This window comes from Daphnia magna, linkage group LG5 (assembly GCF_020631705.1).
Source record: "Daphnia magna isolate NIES linkage group LG5, ASM2063170v1.1, whole genome shotgun sequence".
Classification (NCBI taxonomy): Eukaryota; Metazoa; Arthropoda; class Branchiopoda; order Diplostraca; family Daphniidae; genus Daphnia; species Daphnia magna.
Window position 1 is genome coordinate 9,953,152 of NC_059186.1, and position 14,902 is coordinate 9,968,053.

At 40.9% G+C, this 14,902-nt stretch overlaps 2 protein-coding genes across 33 annotated transcripts in view; both read left to right on the forward strand.

Moving 5' to 3' along the window:
* Positions 1–788: 788 nt before the first annotated feature.
* On the forward strand, positions 789–7,470 carry LOC116922676 (protein O-linked-mannose beta-1,2-N-acetylglucosaminyltransferase 1). 3 transcript variants are annotated; one of them, XM_045173976.1, is made up of 16 exons: positions 789–804; positions 953–1,104; positions 1,416–1,821; positions 3,056–3,146; positions 3,243–3,355; positions 3,416–3,595; positions 4,278–4,521; positions 4,634–4,761; positions 5,372–5,442; positions 5,642–5,902; positions 5,971–6,172; positions 6,246–6,436; positions 6,513–6,621; positions 6,722–6,793; positions 6,896–7,005; positions 7,080–7,470. In XM_045173976.1, the coding sequence occupies exons 3-16, from the start codon at positions 1,630–1,632 to the stop codon at positions 7,147–7,149; spliced, it is 2,034 nt and encodes a 677-aa protein (XP_045029911.1). In that variant the 5' UTR covers positions 789–804; positions 953–1,104; positions 1,416–1,629; the 3' UTR covers positions 7,150–7,470. The 3 variants fall into 3 exon arrangements, 2 of the variants coding, with proteins under 2 accessions (XP_045029911.1, XP_045029912.1); XM_045173977.1 differs by lacking the exon at positions 789–804 and having other exon boundaries at positions 829–1,104; positions 4,637–4,761; XR_006646863.1 differs by lacking the exons at positions 789–804; positions 7,080–7,470 and having other exon boundaries at positions 829–1,104; positions 6,688–6,793; positions 6,896–6,912.
* A 1,874-nt stretch (positions 7,471–9,344) lies between these two features.
* The window catches only part of LOC116922715 (Down syndrome cell adhesion molecule-like protein Dscam2), a 31,759-nt gene continuing 26,201 nt past the window's right edge, over positions 9,345–14,902 (forward strand). For all 30 annotated transcript variants that reach the window (XM_045174351.1, XM_045174336.1, XM_045174352.1 and 27 more), the window contains exons 1-4: positions 9,345–9,649; positions 9,821–9,953; positions 13,909–14,120; positions 14,529–14,667. In XM_045174351.1, the coding sequence (XP_045030286.1) occupies positions 9,881–9,953; positions 13,909–14,120; positions 14,529–14,667 (424 nt within the window). In that variant the 5' untranslated portion in view covers positions 9,345–9,649; positions 9,821–9,880. The remainder of the gene's footprint in view (positions 9,650–9,820; positions 9,954–13,908; positions 14,121–14,528; positions 14,668–14,902) is intronic.

The window sequence follows — 14,902 nt, forward strand, 5'->3', positions numbered from 1 at the left end:
TTTTTGTTTTTTGTCTCCCTGTTTTCATTTTGTTGTGTTAGCAACTACATGTGCTAACTGCTTTTTGTTCATTTTCGATATCATTCGGGGACATGGAATGAGTTTTCTAGTGGTAACTAAAAGTATTTAGGCAACCCCCACGTCATTGTATTTATCGATGTGGAACTCGCCGAGGAAACCGCCCACCCCATATGGTGTAGATAAATGTGGAAAAGAAAAAGAGTAGCGGAAGCAATCAACTCGGAATTTTTTATCTCGCACTGATTCGATATCGCTAGAGAAAAAAAAAAGAAGGAATTTTTCCGAAATCATTGAAATCCATCACGACAAATAACAAGAAAATGACCGTGTGATTCTTTTCCTTTTTCATGCCACGATGCCACACTTATTTAGTGTTGATCATCAGCCTCGAAGCCATTTCCGAAAACAACAACAACTGGATACGCAAAAATTCAATGCGGAATTTTTTAAAAAGGAAAACGAAAGTCTCACGCGCGTGCGCCGCAAAGACCCAATTTTTCTTCTTTTTCTACCTCCTTCGTTTATTGCACAACACATTGTTAAGGCAGACTTTTGCTTCTTGTCCGGTAAGCTCCTCTAGAGCCAGGCTTTCTGACTTCTTTTCCCGCCTACTTGGGCTCCCGTTCAACATTTATTTATTTATTTATTATTTGCCCCTTTTTTCTTTTTCTTTCATCCATAGTTCCGTATAGTTCTGGGTAACTGCCCGTTCAGATCTCGTTCGTTGCTTCCGTGCTATCCCACCCTCTTTTCTTTTCTATATTCCGTGTCGTCCGCAATAAGGTAAGTCTCTGGCGTTTCAGTTGCGGTTCTACCGCCGGTCTTATCGGTCGCATTATAACGTGCGTCCCTTCCCGTTCTTTTTATCTTCTCTATTTTGGGACGTTTGAAAAACCTTCTCGATCATCGTTCATTTATTCTACTCACGCAGTGTGTGGATCATCTTGGCCGACGGAGAGAAAAAAATGGAGGATGAACGATCCAAGTTGATGGTGAAATAATTGCAGCTACTACAGTTTTAGTGCGACGGCCTTCTGTTTCATTCGGAGCTCGCTATCCAGTTTTTGCAGAGAATCATTAAAGGTTATTTACAAGCTAATTTTATGTGTACATCCGCAATAACGAGTCGACTGTTTGTGTCGAGTCAAATTACGTTTCAAGTGTTCTAATACTGACAAAATGATGCGCACGAGTGGTGTGGCGGAGTGAAACCAGAACATGACAGATACTATCCTCCCCCTCATAGATTCCTATTCCAGTATATTTTCTCCTTACCGTAGCTAATACTAGACATGTTTTTACAGGAAAAAAAAATAAATATTTGTTTTTAAAAAAATTACGTGTAGTTCTGTACTTTAGACATGTATATTTAACTCTCTCTTCCATTTCTGCAGGCCCGGTTTCAACCCAATCACTGTGGACAGACACCAAGGGTCCATCCATCATGCGGCGCATCTTGTGATGTCGGTCGACGTGTGTGGTTCGTGTAGAAGACAACACGAAAAAAGAGTGCTGCTGCGTCAAAGTATATATGTCTAAAACCTACTGTGACCGCCATAAAACTGAGGGGGGGAAAGACAGGAGACGACAGAGCGTGACGCCAAATCGATGGAAAAGGACCAGTGCACGGTGGATTATTATTATCATTCGTGGTCGAAACGGTGGTCAACGACGACGAGATCAGCTTCAAGAATAGTGACCTCAGCCGATAACATTTCGACTAGTGCGGCTACGCATCAACGCGGCTGCCGATGCAACTGGATTCGAATGAGGCGAAGGATCTTTGCTAAGTTATGCCGGGTAACGATTTTGTTTCTTTTCTTTTTTAGACCCTAAACTATTAAAAATAGGGAAGAGTTGGGATTCTTATGCACACACACACACACACAAGACCTTAATGTTCACTTCCCCTCTATGCTCGATTTTTTCCAAGATATAAAAGATGGATTACCTTCCGTCGACTAGGTCCGCTTCTGTTACGCATCAACGAAAAGAAGAGGTAGAAAGAAAATAATCCTTATAATAACAATAATAAGGCATTATCGTGAGAAACAAAAATCACCGTACCCCACACAGTCTACCGCGCATAAGAAATCAGAGCCCGTGAATTTGAATGAGGAAAAGTGTTGTTGCGGTCGTGATTATTGTCTTGTAGATCCCAACCGACAAGTGCGCTTTTCAATTGACCAAATGGTGCGTAAACCGATTTTTTTTAAAAGGCTCGAACGGTGCATTCTATCGTAAAAAAAAAAATCGATTGCTCTATTATGTTCTTGGAATATGTGTAGGATGCCCGCCACGGTACTCGAGTGTTATCGACGTTCGCGGACATTCTGACGTCGAATACATTTTCATCAAGAAGTCCATTAGACTAGAAATTGGGAAAAAAAAAGCCATTTGAAACCATCAAGACTCTCTGCCCTCTTTCAAGCTGGGGAACTTGAATTATGCTCAAAGAGAAGAGTGGATCCATCTGAGAACGGAGCAAATATACTCTCGTTCGTTATTTTCCCTCTGAAGTTTCCACGATTTCGTTCACGGCAGATGTAGCTCTTGTAGGGCTCTACATTTTATTTTTGTTTTTTGGCAGATGGTTGAAAAACCTCCGTGACATTTGCGACGTCAATTGACAGAGAAGAAGATGACGATTATTGCCTTCTACTTTGCGTTCTTTGGTTTGCGAGAACGGATGGACTAAAGCAGCGACTTGTGCATAATCTTGTTTGTCCATTTCTTTTTTTTTTCGAAAAATTCCGATTGTTCGGTGCATGCTACCGCATCTCTATCGGTCGCAGAATAGAAGGGAAATACGCTTCGTGCTGCCGCCTAGTCAGATTATCATGCTTGCATGATTTCTTATACAAGGCATCGTGTACACACGTTATGATGCTTTCAGGCCCCCTCCGTCTCTTTATCTAGGCCGCTATAATCTTATTCAGTTGATGATTGACAATCAGATCAATCAGTGAATCATATACCAGCAGGCTGTACATAGATGCACGTTCTTTTTGTTTGTTTTTTTCTCCAATTATAGACGACGATTGTAATTGTCCTAACGCTAACGATTCTAGTCAACCTCATCTTTATTCTGGAATTCGGTTACAAGTCAAAACTCAGCTTTTCTGGTAAGTTTCCATGTGTTCGTTCAGCTTTCCAATATTCAAGTGTGATTGATAGTTTGGATCGATCATCTCTTATTTCTTATCATGTTTTTCACACAGACGAACCTACCAGCAGAGCCAATATCAGCGATGATGGACAATCATACCAATATCTAACACTGGAAATTGTTTCTAGTCAATCGCGCGCAGCAGTCAGCGTAGATGGAGCTATGGTATTCTTTATAAACCCTCTGTTTATTGACATCTTCTGTCTTATTTCTTTCCTCTTGTAGATGATTGACGATAACGAAGTTGGTAAAGGAAGAGGTATTCACGTACTAGTCTTGAATCAGAGAACGGGTGCCGTAATGGCTCGACAAATCTTCGACACCTATTCACCGCACGAAGACGAAGCGATGAGCCTCTTTGTCAACTTAGTATCAAAAGGGAGAATTATCGTCATGACCATCAAAGTAAGTGCGAATCGGTTTACCCGCTTTTTAGACTTTTATGTATGCACCGACTTTTAATCTCAACAGAGTCCATGAAAGCTCATCAGCACGTCATTATCCCTCGTACAGAGTAAAAAAAGGGTTTCCCACCTTTCATTATGAAAGTGTATCCCCTAGTTTAGGTGTATGTCTAGTGCGCTTTGATTAGATTTTTCGTAGGCGTGTAATCCCACCAATTTGTGTACCATCGACAAGTGAATCCTACACGACATTCATCAAGTGTAGCCCTTAGGTTGGTCTCTATTCACAAAGAAGAAAAAGACCTCAGAAAATCAATGAACAGAAAATCAGGGAATCAGTTGCTATTCGTCATTCCCTAAAAGATCCAAGGATTTTTCCCGGAACTTTAAGAGGAGAAGACGTGGGAAGTTAATGTTAATGGCGAAAATAATACGCAATTGATGAATGTGACAAAAAAAGCAACCACAATTAAATAGATCAGAGTTAATAATCTAGGTTGCGACCCACCTTCAAGTGTTATATTTTCCCATAAGTAATCTACCCCATTTTCAAGTAAAATTAAGTGAGGGACCGGGGAACCTTTTTTTTTACTGTGCAATTGAATATTAATCTATTGAATCCATGGTATTATTTACCTTGTAAAGTACTTACATTAATATGGCTTTTTCAAATACGCGACTAGGACGAAGGTTCATTTCATTTGAAGCAGCCGACCAGAGACCTCTTACAACGCTACGGATCGAAGAATTCGCAGATATTGGGTTGGCGGGATACGTGGATCTTCGTCTTTGAAAAAGGGGACAACCCACAGCTCAGGGGAGTTGGTGGCAGATGTTGCGAGCATTTGGGTAAAAGCTCCAATTTCCTGTCGTGGGGACAGCCCCTTTCGGTGACCTGCAAAGTTCGCCTATCGACTGACCAACATGGTTTGCCACTAAACATATTCTCTTTTCCTCTGTTGCTTATTGACTAGTATATCTTTTATATATACCCCTTTCACTTCCTTGGCATCCCGTGGCTTTACGTGGACATCGATAGAAGAGGAGTGCCAATGGCCTGACACGGAGGAAAATCAACGCCGTCGGGAATTCTGCAGCCGAGTCGAAGGCTACGGAAGCGTCTGTGATTGTCACCAACCTACCCCCATCACTTTTCAGCCGTCTCCGGTAGATAATAGCTGAACTAATGTACAGTTGCTACAGCAGTAGACATTCATCATTCCCTTATCTGATGAGATATTCAGCTTGAACAAGACTGCCAATTTTTTTTTTGCATTTATCTGATCCGAAATCATGGACTGTCAACCCCATTCGCCAACTATCGATTCCCAAACACAGAAGCACCTAAGTAGAAAGAATTTACCCCAATAAGATTTAGATTTATTACGAAGCCTTGATTTTACTACCGTCATCAGAAGACTGAAGGTTGAAATGGGAGGCTTGGTCTTAAAATCATACCTGTCCAAAAATAGTTCACGTATTCATAAGAGTTAATGGTGCCAACCGCATATGCTCCAAGGGAAGCCCATCTTTAGACCGCATGGCCCAATTTACTCATCCAATACGATTAGTTTACACTATTTTTAAATTACATTAAGTAGTGGAGCCCCAAAAATTGCATTTTCCTAAAAGCAACTAAATATATGTTAACAAAGTTCATTTTTTACTTTTCCAATGTCGATTCCAGAACGTAAAATAATTACATTTTAACTCTTCAAAGCATCTCATCTGCGTCCTTAGCTTTACGGAAATCCTAATTCTGCTTTTTTATTTTCAGATTCCAAATAATCAAATTCGTAATGTTCCTGTGGCTATCATCGCCAGCGACCGTCCTCGTTACTTGTACAGGTACATTCTCATTCGTACGCGATTGTTTCCCCACTTTCCCCGCATTACCGATCATATTGTGTTTACCTTAATTATATCTTTGATGAGCTTTGATCAGATTTCTACTATAGTTTATGTTGTCAAGTGTGTAGGTTTTTCATTGCCAATTGTGCATGTAACGAGTTTATTAGTATGATAACTATTCCCTTTTGATTTGCAGAATGCTGAGATCTCTATTGAGAGTGGGTGGTGCCAATAAAGAGATGATGACCGTGTTTATTGACGGCTATTACGAAGAGCCAATGCAAGTGGTTCGCCTTTTCGGTTTGAAGGGGATCCAGCACAAGCCACTGGGCATCAAGAACGCCCGGATTTCTCAACATTACAAAGCTTCTCTATCAACTCTCTTCAAACAGCATCCGGATTCACGTCACGCCATCTTAGTGGAGGAAGATCTGGATGTCGCGCCCGATTTCTTCCAGTACATTTGACAAGAAAAACAAATTCTTTACACTGGGCTCGTCTAACCATGGTTGTTTTTATTCACAGTTATTTTAGTCAACTGGTGCATTTGCTGGACGAAGATCCAACACTTTATTGCGTGTCGGCATGGAACGACCATGGCTACCAGCACAGCGCAGTTAACGCGACGCTGCTCTACCGAGTCGATACAATGCCAGGGCTCGGATGGATGTTGACGAGGAAACTCTTCAAAGAAGAGCTGGAAACGTTATGGCCGACTCAAGATAAAGTATTGTCCATGTGTATATTGCGTTAAAAAAATGCTGTAATTCAAGTTGAATGTCCTCTTCGTTTTCAATTAGATGTGGGATTGGGATATGTGGATGAGGAAACCGAGCGTCCGAAGAGACAGGGAATGTGTGATTCCCGACGTGCCACGCACCTATCACTTCGGTGCCAGCGGCTTGAACATGAATTCCTTTTTCCAGGATACTTATTTCCGTAAACGGGCACTCAATAATCAAGCGGACGTTCAACTGCACGATATTGAGAAGTAAGTTTAGCACAAAGACAAGATCAATTGTATTACAAAGCAATATCATTCCCGCTTCTATTAACGTTGTGTCAAGCATGAAGGCTATTAATTACGAGCGAGTCGTCGAAACGGCCGTGTCCAATGCGACGGTGCTTGATCACACCATTTCACCTTGCGAAGAATCTTTCATTCCCAACGTCACGGTACGCTTGCGTTTGTCATCAATAGAATATATACGTATACGTATATCTTTTCTATTTAAATTGCAGATGGTTTTTAAACAATAATTTTATTGAATTTAAGGGCGAGACGTTTGTGGTGTATATGAAAATGGAGCACGCACGGGACACCGTCACCTGGTTGCAAATCGCCAAGGTAATTATTTATATGCACAATATTATTCAAGAGCCACGAACGAATCCGTGCTCAATCCTTCTTCAAAAACTGATGGTTTTTTCATTTTTAAAACAAAATAAGTGCTTCAAAATTTGGGATTTGGATGCAAGGGGATCGCACAAAGGTCTATGGCGATTCTATTTGAAAAACAATTCAATAGTGGTCGTAGGCGTCCCATTTTCTCCATATTCGTGAGTGTCCCCGTGACAGTTATTATTCATTTAATATTTACAGATAATTTTTAAATTATTGTTTGGGTTTATAGGAAATTTAAACCGACCAAGCTGAACCCAATAGAATTACATTCGACAGTTACGACTCGGAAAAGCAATTAATGTAAAGGAAAGAAAAAGTCTAGGCTGCTAAAACAATGGATTACATTCAAGAATAATCGTGTTTTGATTACGATTATCAAGTTCACGCATTTCATTAAATCGGCATCAGATACTTATGATCGAGGCGATGAAACTGCTAGGTGCGTAACTGCTTAATGTGTTTACCTATGCCATCTGTACAATTTTTCATAGGTGTAATATCAAGAATTGTGTTGGTTAAATATTTCAGAATATCTATATCTTAAATAGTTTTCTATGTAACCATTGACCATCCGACAACATGTTGAAAATAAATAAAAAAAATCTATTGTCAAAATTTAATTTATTTTTTATTTTTTCATTTACTGTAAATTTGGCAAGGCCTCACAGCCATTATGCTCAATTTGGAAAATTGACAACGTCATTTTCAAAACGTGGTGGGCGCCGTAATTTTTTCGACTGTTGAAATTGTCTGTCAAGGCTGCGCGGTACTCGTTATCCTTCGTCGCCCAAATCTCAACATTCGATTAGTATACTAATGCATCTGGCACGCGTTGTTGGTGTCCAAGAATGCAGGAAATATCCGTTTGGCACGGTGTTAGAGGCAAAAGCTTCTTTGACTCCCCAACACCTGGATGACGATTAACCGGATGAAGCTCATCAGAATATGAACAGCCACTTCAAACGTCTGCAGTTTCAAAGTGAACCATACTACAGGTTAGTTTTTTGTTATGTAGAAAATCTGGAGGCTTAAGCTTTTTTTTCGAAAGATGTAAACAAGAAAATTAGAAAATCGGTCGTATTGTGTGAGGTTCCCCTCACGTGTAGTTCTAGGCCACTGAGTAACTTGAATAGATTGGAATAGATTGACCCCTAGGCCTACCAAACACGTTAAGAAGGCCACGCCTCTCTTGAAATTCGGCCAAAAATGTGAAAGACAGTGCCAAGTTTCGTTGGCCTCACTCAAAGCTCTTTGAAACATTTTCCCTTTGTGAACTATTGTTTGTCGTTATTGTCGTTTTTAAGAGAAAAAGAGATATTAATGAATGAAGAAGCACTTGTCACCAAACCCCTTAAACAAAATGGCTTCCCTGATTAAGCGTTTGGTTTCTCAACATGTACAAAGCTTTGCGTACGGACAGTATAGCGAATGCACAATTTGTCCTAGAGGGGGGGGGGGGCGGTTTCTAACCTATTGGGCGTACGAAATGGAGGCTGGCATTTGAAATGGCCATGTATAAATCATTACAAAGCGTACCGTATATGTTAGGTAAACAGCACAACGGTTCAAAAGCTACGACAACTTTGTATGTAAGTTTCAGTCCTTTACATTCTTGCGGGAATTTCGTAGATCGAATTTGATTGGATTAAACACTACCCAAAAATGTGGGTAGCAAATATTTCCTTTTCAGATCGAAATGGCATTATTGACAGTGTGTAATTCCATTCGCCAACACTATTGACAAGTCTACGACGTTTCGTTCCGAGATGTGAAACCTTTTATTGATTTCTCTTATTCCATCTGTAAGTTACAAGCTCCAACACGTCAGGTTGTCTGCCAAACTACGAGACTTTGCCTATACAGTCCTCATTTTTTGAAAATTTATTTATAGGCACCCTCTATCGTTAAGTCACATCAAGCTCACCGTTTGTTCTAGCCCACGTCTCGTAAAGGCCTGTGCACATTCAACGAAAAATAAATTCTCTTCACAAACAATTAACAAGATTAAACACTTTTTTGTAGCAAGGTAGTCCAAGATATCTATTCTCTGTTGTATAGATGGCAATACTGGATTAGAGTAATCAAAGTTCCCCCTCATTTTTCTGGGTTCAATCAGAATTAAAAACAGCCACCCATCATCCCCCTCCCCCCCAAATAAAACTACAAAAACAATAAACACCAACAGGATTATAAAACAAAAGTTTTTTTTTTGTAACTGTTCGATTTATAAATCCTGCACGTGTGTTTGTTGTTCACTGCAGCATCATTTGTGTCGTATTTCATTTTCAAATTCTTCACGGATCCTTAGTTTATTATCCGAAATGACTACTAGATGGCAGAAAGGTGCTTCAATGTCAATTTGAATTTCAAGCCAAGGCAAGTGCGGTATGAAAGCTAGCTGTATGATAGAGGTTGTGCCGCCGCAGTTTAAGTCTGTCGGATAGGGCGTTTTACAGCGTGTTACTCGGCCCCTGCTCTCTTTCGGCTGCTGCTGTTTATAGTCAGACAGTTTGCTGACACTCAGTCGAAAGGACCGTCTGTTCTTCTCGTCAACTCATTTGGATATTTTGACTCTATTCCCATTTCTCTTTCTGCCTGCACCAATTTGGATACGAAACTTTGTTTTTGCTAGCATTTCGTGCTGGGAAACCATCACCAAAAGCTCCTCGTCAACCTCTTCGATAGTCTTTATCGAAAAAAGTGTTTCTCAGTGTGCGTGTGTTACTTTGTTGAATTAACCATTCTTGTGTACCAGTGAAGTCGTGCTGCTCCTGGTGTCTGTCTCGTGTGTGTGTGTGTGTGAGTGTTTTTTTTTTTTCCTTTTTTTGTGTGTGTTGAGTGTTCGGAGTTTCTCTCTTTCTCTTTCGGGTTTGACCGAAAACGTTATTTATTCGGTGGAAGAAGGAATACTTCGTCTTTCTGTTTTCAAATGAGAAATAGTGCAACGTCTATTGTTATGTGTTTATTTAGGAATTTCGTGCGTTTTCCCTCCGGGTTTCGACGCCGACGTCAAGAAATTCGTCCGTCGCCATGGCGGCCAATCGAAGCTCAGCATCCGACCGTTTCCTCGTTTTCGTCCTGACAATTCTGGCATTCTATTCCGGTAATTTCACCCTGTTCTATCGTTTCGTTTCTTTTTTACCCTCTAAAACTTCAAAGACTTCGTTATTACGTGAACGGAACTGGGTAAGAAAAAATAAAATCTCCCCACGTGTGTAGTCATCGCGCCCCCATCTGTCAAATGTCAGACGATGATTCAACAGCATCATTAACTTTCTTGCACACATGTTCAGACTTTGTGTCAGGCCGGTATTCGACTGTCGAAATGTCGTTTCACAAGGATAGAAAAGCAGGAAATAAAAAACGAAAATCGCTGAATTTCAATGGCTGTGAAATGGGCGAAGTTGAAGAGCCATAAGAGAGGGAGGCACGTATATATTCAATCAAAGGAGTCTGCCCTCCCATTTTTTGGCCTCCAACTAATTTAAAAAAAAAAAAGCCTCTTTTCGTCCAATGAAAGAGAGGAAATGAAAATATCCTTTCGGACACGGCAGTAAATAAGTAGTGCGGTACTCGCGCGCGCGTGTGTGTGTGTGTGTCTCTCATCGAATCTTCATAACTTCCGCGTGCGCGCGCAGACACACCAAGAGGATTTGTCAAAAGACATTTTTCTTTCTTTTTGTAGATGAACCGATCGATACCGTATCGTTGTCGGATCTTGGTTACTCTTTCCCGCATGGCCCCTCCCTTTTGTTTTGACACTTAAACTGATCTTCATCTCTATATCCAACATTGTTGCCAACGGAATTTTTCCTCCTGACCAGCTCAAAAAAGCCATTTCTTGAAGCATTTCTTTTTTTCGTTTACAATTACCAGCTTATTCCCTTCTTTTATTTTGTAGTATCGACGATCGTGACACAGTTTTTATTCGAGTCTTGATCTGCCACCTGTCCCGACCTTTTGTCGTGATATATCGACTTCCGATCATTGCAAAGATACCCCACCTTTGTTTCCATTTTTCTTTTCGTCGAATCAGAATAACAAATGACGATTGTCGTCCTTGTTATTGCAATTGCTGCTGTTGTTTGCCTAATAAAAAGCAAACCTGCGGTTCTTGCCTATTTTGTGCGGCAACTGTGTGTCGTCTAATTAGAACGTGCTTGAAGCTTCGTCGTTCAGACCGGATGGTACACATTTCCGCACTCCTGGCCCCGTCTTTGTTTAAGAGGAAATAGTTTTCTGTACCAAACATTCCCGTTTTCGGTTTTAGACTTCAAAAATTCCTGCTCTCACTTTTCCTCTCTCTGCATTTTCACTTTACATTCCAGAGGGTTAAATGAACGAATGGTTTTAAAAGTATTTCGACTACAGGCAGATGTCGTTGTGTGATCGATGTCTTTTTCTCGGAAGAATTTCGTACGGACGGTTCAGGTGTGACAAGAAAGCCTTAAAATTCTGGAACTTGACAAAAACATCGTGTTCGATAGTGTTTCAGTCGCTTGTTGTGTGGGAAAGTTCTCATCGGGTGCCAATGACCTAGTTTACTACTTCCCTAAATTGATGTTATTTGGCTGTCTGTAATAGCTTGAAGCCTTGAACTCGAAGGAAAGAATTAGTCGTGGTTTCCGGCTTTGAACAGCGTCGATTCCTTTTAAGGCCCATGTTTTTTTTTTATTTACTCGTCAACCGAACTTATTAGCTGCTGTTCGTGTAGAGTCGCAGTAGCAAAGAGAAACGCAAAGGTTTATTTTATGTCAAGTTGAAAGTCACACCCAGAAGATGTTTACTCGGTCTCTCCACTTATCCGCTCGTCATGTCTCTGAAACGAGAAAAATATCCACCAAAAAAAGGAAATCTGTAGGATTGGATTGAAATCTCTATTTGAAAAGGAAACAACAAAAAAACTCGTGTTGCTTAAAAGCTTCGATGAATACGAATAGCCGAATTGGACAGAAGGCAAAAGTGTAGAGGTGGAATGGTTGTGTAGGGGGGAAAACTGAAGGGGGGGACTGGGGGAGTGATGAGATGAATCAGCTGCAGCCAGGACTATTGATCCTGAGGTCGTTTCTCCCTTCTCTATACTACCCCAAAGGCGGAGTTGAAGGAGGGGCCGTAACACGCTCCGACTCCCTCTTTCTCCTCTCTTTCTCCCTTTGTATTTTCCGTGCTCTCTCTCTCTCTCTCCCGCTCTTTCCTGTTCTGGGCTATAAGGTTCCCGATCGATGGGACAGGACTAGACTTCTTTTTCGACATTCTATGCTGTAGATCTTTCCCCCAAAACATTTGCTGGCAATTTCTTTATGCACGTGAAAAATGACGTCACTATATAGACTAGGGATGGTCATGACTCACAGTTTGGAAAGTGAATGAAATTGCTGGCGTTAAGTTTGTTGATGGAATCTGGTGCAGGACTGTATCGACCAGATAACAAACACCATAACAGCCGGATGTGTGTGTCCATCGTCTCGTTGAAATATCATTGGCGAGGGATTAGACAACGGACCATAACAAACGTACGGTACCAAATGGAAGCCTTATGATAGGAGCAAAAGAATTACTACACATTAGATTAGATTGACAGTGTTATTGTTATTTAATTTTTGAAAAAAAAAATTAGGAGGGAAACATGTAATTGCTTAACCCAAGATTTGATGGGAGTGTTCAATCCTTTTACACGTTGTAAAACGATGTCCTGAACTTTGGTTAAATCCAGTTTTTTTTAGTTCTCAAATCGACGTATCTTGTTACGTTGAAATTGTAAACCTTCACGGCAGCACTTGCGATTTATTCACGCCAACGTGATTCGATCGATTAAAAGACACCCCTTTTGCTTTGCTCTTTTTTTTTGTGTGTTTGTGATGGGGTTCCAAGGCTCTCTCCCTCTTTCTCAGCGGAAGTGGTTTTCCATTGTTCCAGTACGGACTGTGTGCCGCCAAGGCTCTTTAAAAAAATGTTTAAATAATATTTTTCGAAGAAAAAATCTCATCGCTAGTTTCAACATTTAAATGGCCTTTTCTTTGTGGTTTCGCCCACATAGAGTCCTTCAGTACAGGTACACTTACACGTGTGTAATCATTTGTTTTTTTCTTCTCGTGAATTATTTCCAACAAATGCGGGTTTTCTTGGATCTTGGCTTTCTTCCAGTCGGTTAGTGGTAACCCAACCGAAGGACGACGCGTCTAGGTCTCCCCTTCAAAACGAAACTTACCATTTTGTTTGTTAGTTTACTATTTTTTTCATCTACATCCATTTTTCCTCCCCTCATCCTGCCCGCCGGAAATGGCAGGTATAAATCATCATGGCTGTGAATTGTGAGTGCGGTCTAGAGTTTTTGTACCCTACGCTGTAGAGTTAAGACGCCGTTAAAAAGAGTCCTCCACAATCGAAACCCTCATCTTTTTTAGGGGTGTAGGGCGCGAGGGGTTGGACACCGTGGAAGGTTATTTTCTCCGATTTTCTTTTGTCTCGTATACACGCCACCCTCAAGAGTCTAGCAGGTGGTTGCCACACCGTATTTTTCTTTGAACCAGTGCACCATCCGCGGGTTCTTCGAATCTTTCGGTGGTTGTAACTTGATAAGGTAGATTTTCAGCTCTCGCCCCCCGTCGGTCTTCTCTACTATCCCTATGTTTTCTGCTCAACATCTGCCGTTTGGAAAGAGACTGGCAAGGCCGTCACTGAGCAGCTGCAACTGTTTAAAAGAACAACAACGCGCGCGTCTGGCATCTGACCGGTTTTTTTTTTAATTTGAACTAAAAAAAGGGGGGCACGCATTATTTGACCGTTGAGCTAAATTTTTAAGTCGTCTGTTTGAGATTTGAATTCTTATCAAATTTCTGTTGTTTCTGGTTTTCTAAAACAATTAAACAGGAAAAAGGACAAAGGAGGACAAAGCAAGGTTGCCATTTCCTGTGATGGACGTTTTCTATCAAAAATATATTTTTTTCAAATGAGTTTCCAGTTCAAATGCTTTAATACTATTTTCTGAAAATTGGAGAATCGCCGTATAATGATGATGACTGCAATAATAATAATAATTTCATTTATTTGATTGATAGGTGCGTGTGTTGGCGATGGTTCCGCGACAGCGGCGGCCAGTTCGTCATCACTGTCCGGCCCTGTTTTCTTGAAAGAACCATCCAACCGAATTGACTTTTCCAACACTACTGGCACGGTGGTCGAATGCGCTGCTACGGGTAATCCTCGTCCGGAGATCCTGTGGATTAAAGCTGATGGCAGTCCCGTCACGGACGTACCCGGACTCAGACAGGTAAATAATAGAAAACAACTGCGTTTTAAGACAAGTAAAAATATACGTAGAAAATACGACGTTGTTTTTTTGAACACACTTACAATGCTTGTCGAGTCTCCCGCATTCTCACCAGCTTTGCTGTGCCTTTTGCCCGTAAAAGTTGTTTTGACGTTTTCCTCCAGCCCATGGATAATTAACGTGATGAATAGTCCATGACACGCACGCCGTTTATCTTCTGACGTGTTTTTTCTTCACACACAAAAAATGAAACTTTCTTTTGTTTCGTCAGTACCCGACACTTGGAAAGTTATCGACCTTTGATCTCGTGAATTTGTTTGAATGTTTGATTTTAACCTTTTTGTTTTCAAATCTCATAACAAAGAAATCTTGTATAAAATGACAAGTGACTCAATTTGTGTACAATAGGTTCAAACGTCGGGCAGCTTGGTGTTCCCACCGTTCCGGGCCGAAGATTATAAACAGGAGGTTCACGCCCAGTTCTACCGATGCGTAGCCCGCAACTCGGCCGGCTCAATCGTCTCCCGAGACATCCACGTCCGAGCAGGTAATCATTTTCCCATTTTATCCTTTCCAAGAGGCTCTCGTGTACTCGTTATTCTTTTCCTCTTTCTGCGGTCGATATCGAATCGGGTGCCATTTCCGTTGATCGTTCATTTAATCGATTACTTCCCGTCTTGAAGACGAAAGAGGTTTCCCGTTTAAAAATTGAACAATAAGTTTTGACAACTGCCACAAGTTTTTTTTTTTTTTTCATTACCTACTTGAATTTGAAGTACAAA